The sequence below is a fragment of the Quercus lobata genome, chromosome 10 (genome assembly GCF_001633185.2).
Source record: "Quercus lobata isolate SW786 chromosome 10, ValleyOak3.0 Primary Assembly, whole genome shotgun sequence".
In the NCBI taxonomy this organism is placed as follows: domain Eukaryota; kingdom Viridiplantae; phylum Streptophyta; class Magnoliopsida; order Fagales; family Fagaceae; genus Quercus; species Quercus lobata.
This window is the reverse complement of record NC_044913.1, coordinates 15,757,805-15,768,441: the sequence shown is the minus strand read 5'-3', so window position 1 is coordinate 15,768,441 and position 10,637 is coordinate 15,757,805. Positions and strand designations below refer to the sequence as shown.

Sequence of the window (10,637 nt, the reverse complement as noted above, 5' to 3'; positions counted from 1 at the left end):
TTTTAAATAACATTTATGAAAAAATGAAAATATTATCAATTTTTTTAATTGTTCATAAAATGTTTTTAAAAATAAATGATCAATGTGTACTCGGATCCATATATATCACCTGGGTTCAGTTTCCAAAATTCAATCCCTTGATGATACTATCCATGAGTTGGTTCCACGTAAGTCTTAAGTGTAATCCGTATGTTATTAATTTTGATGATCAAAGAAGTCAAAAGAGAGTAAAAAATCATTGACTGTGAGAACAAGAAATCCTACACGCATGGCATGGGATAACTGACCCACAAACATTCAGGATGAGATTTAAAGGGTATTATTGGGATGAGGAAAATGTCAGCCTACGCAATCTTCTAAAACTTAATGAAATGAAAAAAAATCCAAAACCCAAAAGTACATGAAAAGGACAGCTTTATTGGAATTGAGAAGAACTAAACTCTTTTTCCAGTTCAGTCCACTATCACAGAGCCAAACATCATGAACAGGTTTCTATACTGTGGAGTTATGAGGGCTAAAGCTTACCAAAAGGGTCTCAGTTTCTTCAATTCTTTCAATCTCTCAAGGTATGTTATTGCTTTTCAGTTTCTGGGTTTGTTGAAAATGTTTGGAATATTGCTTGCTTTGTGTTGCTTTTTGAGAATTTTTGTCATTCAGAATATTGGGTTTGCTTCTCTCTCTATCAAAAAGAAGAAGAAGAAAAAGAAAAGACTGTTGGGTTTGTTTTTGGTGCTGTGAATTGATGGGTTTTGCATTCATATAATTGTTTTAAAAAAAATTTATTTAGAAAAAGAAGAAGAAGAAGGTAATCTGTTTGTAGCTTTGTCGGAGACTATTACAGATGTATTATAGTTTTTACCTTACTTGTTACAGACTGACTCTTGTAGTAGATCCCAAGTAATTGGTATGAGGCATTTATAAAATAGTAAGGTTTGCTGTTTTGATGATTTCTGATACTTCAGTGGTCCGTTGTAACTTGGAGGTGGGTCGTGTTGGGGCACATATATGCTGTTTGGACTCTTTAATTGTGTGCTATTCCAATAAGCAGAATGCATTCTATATCCCCCATTGATTGTGTAGACATTCACATTGAAGCTAATTCATAAAAGTTCTTTTAGTAGCCGTATTTTAATTTTTAGATTGCTTATTTTAGATTCAAGATCATAGACTGAAAATTAAATTGGAATATGATTATGTTTGTCAAACTGGTCATGAGTTCCCCATCTATTTATTTTTTTGTAAATGAAATGCATTTGGAGTCAGAATCCTAGATGGCTTCGGGCCCTTCTACCTCTACAATTTTCAAGGCAGTCCATAAGATAAAACTGTCATGTATTCATACCTCTAATGAGTTTATAAGGTTATTATGGGATCTGTTCCTGATGATTTGATGATTCTTCCTTGGAAGATTTTGTAATATTTGAAAAGATTTGCTTGTGCTGTGGAAGGTTTAGTTTAACTGTTTTCTTATTTGTGCCAAATATATGGGCTCTGAAGTTGATTTACCTGTCACTCTGTATGTTTTATTTCTAGTGGTTTCTCTGATAACAATTTCATCTTTATGGCAGATCTGTTCATTCCATACCCTTTGCTACTGTAGATGTTGAAGAGATATCAGGTTCTCAACCGGCTGAAGTTCACAACTTGGGTAGGTACTGCTACTTCAGGAGTATGTTTTACTCAAAAATCGATGTTTATTATAGATAATGCCCCACAGCTAACAAGAATTGAAAACAAAGAAACAAACAAGTTAACTTTACAAGGATCAGCTAGGTGTAATTCTCTATAATGATTCTCTAGTTGCTTGTTGCTCTGTTTTTAGTTTATATATATGTGTGTGTGTGTGTGTGTGTGTGTTACACCTTAAAAATATAAGTTGAATGTATGAAATATTGATCAATTATCCTGAACCCCACTTTCCCTTCCCTGAAAGAAAGGACAGTTTTGTTGCTTCTACTACTGAAGCTTAGACTCAGCCACTAGAATAATGTTGTTTTCTTTGTCATATCTTAGCTGAATTAGGTTGCCTTGAACTTATCTTTTTTATAAACCCACATTGATCAAGTATTATGAACATAGAATGTTGTCACTTTCAGTGCAGGGTAAATGGAAAACATCTTCAAATTGGAATACACTTTTGGATCCTTTAAATGGAGAGCCATTCATTAAAGTTGCTGAGGTAGATGAAACAGGCATTCAGGTGTGTATCATGAGTAGTTTACAAGTGCTTTATTTTTGAAAAGATCTTCCTCATTATTGAGTGTACATAGAAGCTGAACTTAAGTCCTTATGCTTCATCATGCCATCTTTCCATTTTCCTTCTCTCATAAGTTCAATAATTTTATCTTTGAAATGATTAGCTTTTTTTTTGTTTTTTTTTTTTTTTGGGCTCCATCTTTGACATGCTTACTTATGTTTGCATATTTATCATCTAAATTCTTTCCCAATTGTGATTGGGTTATGCAGCCATTTGTGGAGAGCTTGTCCAAGTGTCCCAAACATGGTCTACACAATCCCTTTAAAGCACCAGAGAGGTTTGTGTTGTTTATTTGGTCTTTGTGTCCTTTTTTCTTCCCCTTGCTTATATATATATATATATATATATATATATGTATATATTGCACTGAGGATACTGTGATTATTTAATACCTGTTTTCTTAAAGAAGACCTTAATAACAATGTTCAATCAAATTAAAACAACTGACAGCAAACCATCTTTTGCAGGTATCTTTTGTTTGGAGACATATCTGTAAAGGCAGCCCACATGCTTTCCATTCCAAAGGTAATGTACTGTAAGGAAAGAGATAATAATTTTTATAAAGTTTTTTCTCTTCTTTGAATTATGAATCAATTGTCTTATTCAGTGTCACATATATTAATTTTTAGTTGTTTTACCAAAGGTATAATAGATAATTTGTCTTGCATTAATTTTTTTTTTTTTTTTTTTCGTACGACTTTCAGGTTTCCGATTTCTTCACTAGGTTAATACAGAGAGTTGCTCCAAAGAGTTACAAGCAGGCTCTTGGTGAAGTTTATGTTACACAAAAGTTTTTTGAGAATTTCTCTGGTGATCAGGTACATCAACATGAAATCACTTTTGAGCCTTTTTGGTGTTGCAAAGAAAAATGGGCTTCTTTAATATTGATATATCTGTTATTGAAAATCTGTTAATTGGTTTCTTCTCATCCAAATAGATTCGATAATGATAAAATTACTGTTAATATTATGCTGCATTTATTATGACCGGCTTATATACTTGAAGAAATACCCTAGACATAATCATAAAACTTTTGTGTAATAAATTGTGTCATTATTCAGCTGTAATCTCTCTAGTAAAGTTGCTAATGAAGTTTTTTTTGCAATTTCTGTTTACAAATTTGGCAGGTTCGTTTCCTTGCGAGATCTTTTGCAGTACCTGGAGATCATCTTGGACAGCAAAGTCATGGTTTTCGTTGGCCTTATGGTCCTGTAAGTTGTTCCCTGCAAATATGATTGATACTAGTAGATTCAAGACCTTCATCAAATTTCTCAATAATTGCTAAATATCGAATTTTTAATAAAGGGAAAAGTTGGGAAATTTACTCCATTAAGAGTAGCTTGTTTGCACTTCAACCAATGATGGTTGAAAAGTTGTCATGGAAAAGAATGTGTTAGGATTATTCTTGAGAGTGTAATAAAGATTTGTAACTAGGATCTTTTATATCTTCATTAGAGCTCTTTAATAGTTTGTTAGATCTTCTTAAGTAATAAGATGCAGTCTGACCTGACTGTTTGAAATATAGACATGAAGTTCTCCTGTGTAGTAAGTGAATCTAATAAGAATTTCATAGTAGGTCCTCTTTTACCGTGCTCTCAGGAAAAAAAAAGTCTAGTTTTTTTAATTAAGCACATGCTGCACAGGAGAAACGGTCATTAAAAAAGAAAAGAAAAAAGGAGATGATTAAAAAAATATTATGGATCTTCGATGTGAAAAAGGCATTGATCTTTATGAGATAGATGCTTTCTCTAATTGGTTTAACCTTTTTTTATACCAGGCATACTATTTTGTCATCTCAACTTATCAAAAAAAGAATAATAATTTAAAAAAAAAAAAAACACTATCATGTCATCTTGATGTGGATTTTGGTTTCATTTTCTGAAAATATTTTCTCCATGTCAAGATGGATACAGACTGTCTCGTCATTAGTTTCTATTCAAGTTTTGGGTGTTCCAGAAATCCTTGTTTCGTCTGAATAGCAGATAATGAATAATTTATATGGTCTCTTAATACTTTGCTAATATAAAAGACTGTGTGCAGGTTGCAATAATTACTCCTTTCAATTTTCCCCTGGAGATTCCTGTACTTCAGTTGATGGGTGCACTTTATATGGGCAACAAGCCTATTCTTAAAGTTGATAGCAAGGTATACCTGTAATCTTTTATGTACTATGGTTGGTGTGAACTTTCTAATTGATAATATATTAATTAGTGCATATGATGTGAGAACTTGTTGCAGTGGGTACAATTGAGAAGAGAATGTACAAATTTCTAATTAAAGAACATCAATGGATGTTCAATGGGAGAGTGAGAAAGAGAGTGAATAATGAGGATGATGCACATGGCTAGCAGAATGATGCTCTAAAATTTGTCTTTTCAGAAATTGGTAGAATAATGCCCAATTACCTACTTTAAAAATACTGTGATGGATTTTCTAAATTATTCTTTTGTATACTGGCATTCCTTTCTAGAAAAGTCTACTATTCTTTTTTTGAGATTTGTCTTATATAAAAATAGTGACTGATAATGTTTCATAGGTGAGCATTGTCATGGAGCAAATGATGCGCTTACTTCATTATTGTGGGTTACCTGCGGAAGACGTTGACTTCATAAATTCTGATGGGAAGACAATGAACAAGATATTATTGGAGGTTAGTTCATTAGATTGACAAATTTTGCTTTCTAATTCTTAATTATATCAGAGCCAGTTACTTTATTCCTGAAGATTTTAATTGCTTGCTTATATGGTTTATTATGTGATCAAGCTTGCTCTTAATCACTAGAACTTCTTGTGTATTCAACAACACTGGTGTAGGATTGTTGAATATTTGGTTATAATTTGTTGAAGTTCATTTACTAGACACTTTGGATATTTTGGGTCTCTCTCCCCAACTTGCAATTCTATAAGTGGTTTGTTTTGGTCATGGATTTGATATATTTCCAGTCCCGGAAGCTTCCGTCTTCTTATATTCCATATGTGTTCTTTCAACAGTTTTAACATTAAGTCAGTGAGCTGGACATCTGTACACTCAAAACAGTCAGAATATCAAACTTATGATCTGCTCCTTATCCCATGGTTATATGGTTACATGTATGATATCTAGAAAAGACGAAGTCTTAACACATATAATGGTAGTGTGGTGGAGGCAATTGTGGGGCTGCAGAGGTACTGGACCCTTTGATGGAGGCTTGAATGGGTTTGATGATAGTGTTGGTAATGGACTGTAAAGGCCAAAAAACAAAAAGATAAGGTGCTGTTGGTCCTGACAGTGGCTCAAGAAAACTTTTCTTCTTGGAAAAGTTATAGTTACCTCTAACAGAAAATGCCTTGTACCTTTGATTTTGGAGTTCATTGTCTAATGTCTTTGCCCATTTGTTCTTATTACAGAATTAGCTCCCAGCCATGAATTTTACAATTCTTATAAATGTGCTTTATAACATGTAAATTTGTTAGAAGTGTATATAAAATCAAATTTCATACTTATATTGCTCTTGTAGGGAAACCCACGAATGACCCTCTTTACTGGTAGCTCAAGAGTGGCAGACAAGTTAGCTGTTGACCTTAAGGGTCGCATTAAGTTGGAAGATGCAGGATTTGACTGGAAAGTTCTAGGGCCTGATGTTCAGGAGGTTACTTATCAACAATTTCAATATTAGATTATACAGTTTCAGCTATGTAATTTAATAATAGTCTTGTGGTATGTCTTATGGGTTTTTGGATTGCAGGAAGATTATGTTGCATGGGTCTGTGATCAGGATGCATACGCATGTAGTGGTCAGAAGTGCTCGGCACAATCAATATTATTCATGCATGAGGTTAGCTGTTTGCATTTGATGCTTATTAAGAATGTTCTATTATTAAGGCTGAGAAGATGACTTCTTATATTTCTATCTTGGATTGTGTTTTGTCTTTTATTTCATCCGCATAGATTTGCTCATAGTCACAACATTGTGAATAGGACTTTGTAGTTTGTGACCAACCAATTTCCTTTCATTAATCTTAATAATCTCATTGTTGTCCTTTTGCAGAACTGGTCTAGAACTTCACTTATATCCAAAATAAAAAACCTTGCTGAGAGAAGGAAATTAGAAGATTTAACTGTTGGCCCTGTCCTTACTGTAAGTGTGCTACTTTTCCTTCTATTTTTAATTATCTCATTTATATGATCTTCAAAAATACCACTTATGAAGCATCTAATTAATAGCATTCTTACTACCATCCTGGATGATTTAAAAAGTGCATTTTGGAGTAGCAACATTTGAACTGATAGATTTTTTGGATTGCAAAGTAGAAGTCCTTGAAGAAGCCATTTAATGGTTTTACCTTGATGTGTTCATGATGTGGAGATAATAGGCTTCTGGAATACTGGGCTAAATCTCAAAAGTGGTTGGTCAGTCGGCTTAGGCAATTAACCCTTTAGGGATTTGACCAACCTTTGCGATATTGATCAGAAAAAACCTAGGCAACCTAGACATCTTTCCATGCATATAGGACACTATGAAGTATGGCATATTTATTTGATCCACAGATCTCTTGAAATTTTTTTCCTAATACTATTATCCATTTCATCCTACACATGAGCAAAGCTATTCTGATTGTTAACTTTGCTTTTCTCTTTGGTTGTTGCAGTTCACAACTGAAGCCATGCTAGAGCATTTGAATAAATTGCTTCAGATACCAGGTTCAAAACTACTCTTTGGCGGTGAACCTATAAAGAACCATTCAATTCCATCCATATATGGTGCTATAAAACCAACGGCCGTTTATGTCCCACTTGAAGAAATTATGAAAGAAAACACTTATGAGCTTGTAACAAGAGAGATTTTTGGACCATTCCAGGTAAATAAGATAGGACTCTTTCAGGATAATTATTTTGGTTTTGAATTTTTGGTGTATTACTAAATTTTATTCAACATTTTATGTCAAATTGTTTGTGATCACATACAAGTGTCCTGAGTATATTGGATCACAACATTTTTACATTGGCTATTCAAATTTTAGTACTATTTAAAAATATTAACTTTGCTAGAGCTTAAAGCTGGGCCTGGATACTAAAATCTCTGTGCTGCATCAGGAATTGGGACTAGTGTATCCCAAATAATACTGTACACTCTTTTTTCAGTGTCAGGGCTTGTTCGGTTGCTGAGAATTTTAAATATCGAGAGTTATAAATTCTTGATAGTTTAAACTTACAAGAAATAAAATTCCTGAGAGTTGGATTTTATGTTGTGCAGATATACTTTGAATTTAAATGTTTATACAAAGCTAATACTGTTTGAATTACATTATGGCTCTCTGCTTCAACCTCTATTAAGTGAACTTTGAATGATTTACAATTTTCTACTATGATACTAAGTAGTGGTTAGAAGCACATGGATTAAACTTTGAAGTTTCACAAATATATTACAGTAGTTACATACAAACTGAAAAGATTGTGCAGTTTCAAAGTAGGTAGGTTTGCTTTTGTGACACATGAATGGTCTGATCTTCAGATGATCACGTTTAGTATTTTGAGCTGTTATATGGGGTCTGTGAAGCCAGAAAGCAACTTTCACAACTTCAAAGGTGTTCTCGGTATCTAAGAGTTGCTGGAAACCTAAAAAAAAAGATCACAAAAAAAATATAAGGAAATAAGAATGTCATTACTTCTCTGGGTTCTCTGTGTGTGTGATTGTACATGAACATATGACTGTGTGTGCACACTCATTGAGAAAGAGAAAGTTGGAAATGGGAAGTGTGTCCTTAATTTTTTTTATTTTTAAATTGTATTTTACACAAAGGAATGAATTGTAATAGCTGGATGTTAATGTTACTGACATCTTCATGTTTGGTCCTAGACTAATATTTACAAAATGTTATTTTGTATTTGCTCCTAGATTATTACCGACTACAAAAAAGAAAAACTTCCAATGGTGTTGGATGCTCTTGAGAGGATGCATGCACATTTAACAGCTGCTGTGGTTTCAAATGATCCCCTGTTCCTACAGGCAACTTTCTCTCTCTCTCTCTCTCTCTCTCTGTGATAAATTTCTGTAATAATTTTTTTAACCCCAAGCTCAACTTCAGTATGCCCCATAATTTAGATTACCTTGTTTGTTATTTTTATGTCTTTATTGGGATATGGTTAATATAAAGTAAGTAATGCGTTACAGGAGACAATTTCTAGTTTCATGAAATGCTTTGTGCATTTAGTGTTCTAATTCTTGATGACTAAGAACCTTCACTGCAATGGCTGGCCCAAAGTCCCAACTGTTGACCTTGGTGTTGCTTTAAATACCAATGGCTCATTGTCATGTAGGAGCTCAAACTGTTTAATGAAGGTGTCACCTACTACTTCTGGTTCTTTTATTTTTTGTTTTCTTCGGTTTTGGGAAAGAGGGGGAGGGGGGCTCGGACATGATGGTATAAGTTTCACTTCCATAAAATTGTGCAGCCCCATGATGGTATCCTGCAATCTTGTGTGTATGGAGCAGTCTCCTGGATCCTTTTTCTAAAAAAGAAAGTGCTTCTCTAAATGGTGATTTTCAGCTCCATCATCTCAGTTTAGTGTAGTTATGTCATAAATCAATGTGCAGGAAGTTATTGGAAAAACAGTGAATGGGACTACTTATGCTGGATTAAGAGCAAGAACAACTGGAGCTCCACAAAATCACTGGTATGCTGGAAATAAAGTCTCTTTCCTTAATGAGAAGATTGCCATGTGATTTTGTCATTAACAACTGTATGTGACAGGTTTGGACCAGCTGGAGACCCCAGGGGTGCCGGAATTGGGACCCCAGAAGCAATAAAGCTTGTTTGGTCTTGCCATAGAGAGATTATATACGATATCGGCCCCATGCCAAGAAACTGGGAAATTCCACCATCTACCTGAGAAGTCACACTCACAACAGAAGAAGAGAAACAAATATAACTTACAATGCCTACAAGCAATTTTCTTTTGACTTCATTGACGCAAGACAATACAGTGGGGAGCAGTAGTGTCCTTTACTCGCTCACTATTTTCATTAATAAATTGGGATGTTTAGTTTGGCTTTTTATTTGGCCAATTTAGCTTATTCGACTAGTGCATAATTTTTAAAACCTCACTTTTTGGTACAATTGTATTTTTGCCAAATGAGAATGAAAATAAGCTGTCCAAAAAAAAAAAAAAAAAATTGTGTCAGTACTTGTTACTGACCAGTTCTCTCCTCTCTGTAATAATTGGTAGTTTATCAAACAATCCACAAGGGACTACAGTTTTGAATTGAGTATTCCTCCTTGGATAGCCTTCTCGGATGGTCATGATCAGACTTCACTTTTTTACTTACTAACACGGATTCTTAGGAAGGTGTTTACCCGTTCATGGACTACTTAATGACCTCGGATTGGGTTCCTGGCCTAATATATATATATATATATATATATATATATATGCATTCTTGGGTCTATCACCTTTACAATAATAATAATAAGGAAAAAAAATTTGATAGCAAATGTTATTAATTTTATGTTTATTTTTAGTTTACATTGATTTAAATTTGGTCTAAATGAGAATGAAACCTCAGTTGAAGCTTAAGTCCAACATAAAAATAAATTTTATTTTTGCTATTTATATATTATTTTTAAAATTTTCCCATACCTTTATTTTTTCTTATTAAAGTCAAATTAAACCTTTCTTTTTCTTTAATTAATTAAATAATTTTTATTCTTTAGCTTTTGCACTAATAACTTATTTGGCACAAAAATTAAACAATTATATGGATATGTGGAGCAAAATTAGACTCTAATTGAAAATCTAATTAAATTTTTTATTCAACTTTGACTTTAAATATATATACACACACAATTATTACTATTTATTTTTTAGCATTTGAGAAATCAAGTTGGCCTTTAAAAAAATTTATGAGCTTTTTACATGCAAAGAGAACATGACAATTATTAAAGAAATTTCAAAACTAATATACTTGGGTTTAAAATTAAAAAAACAAATCTAGTAACACAAATTATTATTATTATTATTATTTTATGAGAAGTAACACAAATTGTTAATATGATACATTGTGATTGGCATATAATAAAAATTGTGTCATAATAGGTCTATCTAAGGTGATGTTTCACTAATTGAATTTTATTTTATTTTTTTAAATTCAAGCACTAATTAGTAATTACAACTTATCATCTTAATAAGTTGATAAAAATTTATGATATATATATTTTTTCTCTTATAGTTTAAAATAGGAGAGAAAGAGCCATGTAACTCTATCGATACATTCTAATATTTCAATTATGACATTTATAGTTTAAATTCTTCTCTTTCATTATAATTGTAAGGACACGATTTCGTAACGAACCGTAACAGTGTTGGGTTCGCACATAGAAAGACCCAAACAATATCATTTGT

At 32.8% G+C, this 10,637-nt stretch overlaps 1 protein-coding gene across 1 annotated transcript; it reads left to right on the top strand.

Annotated features, from left to right (window-relative positions):
- The first annotated feature begins 246 nt into the window (after positions 1-246).
- LOC115964197 (probable aldehyde dehydrogenase) lies at positions 247-9,507 on the top strand. Its single transcript, XM_031083555.1, has 16 exons — positions 247-566; positions 1,569-1,648; positions 2,097-2,200; positions 2,467-2,534; positions 2,725-2,782; positions 2,962-3,075; positions 3,385-3,468; positions 4,298-4,402; positions 4,794-4,907; positions 5,755-5,886; positions 5,983-6,072; positions 6,286-6,375; positions 6,887-7,096; positions 8,134-8,244; positions 8,833-8,912; positions 8,990-9,507. Exons 1-16 carry the CDS (start codon positions 481-483, stop codon positions 9,126-9,128), a joined length of 1,665 nt encoding a protein of 554 aa, XP_030939415.1. The 5' UTR covers positions 247-480; the 3' UTR covers positions 9,129-9,507.
- The last annotated feature ends 1,130 nt before the right edge of the window (positions 9,508-10,637 follow it).

Coding starts and splice junctions, on each gene's coding strand:
- LOC115964197 (XM_031083555.1), top strand. CDS start 481: ATGAACAGGTTTCTATACTGTGGAGTTATGAGGGCTAAAGCTTACCAA. Junction 1,649..2,096: donor GGCTGAAGTTCACAACTTGG/GTAGGTACTGCT, acceptor TGTCACTTTCAG/TGCAGGGTAAATGGAAAACA. Junction 2,783..2,961: donor ACATGCTTTCCATTCCAAAG/GTAATGTACTGT, acceptor TACGACTTTCAG/GTTTCCGATTTCTTCACTAG.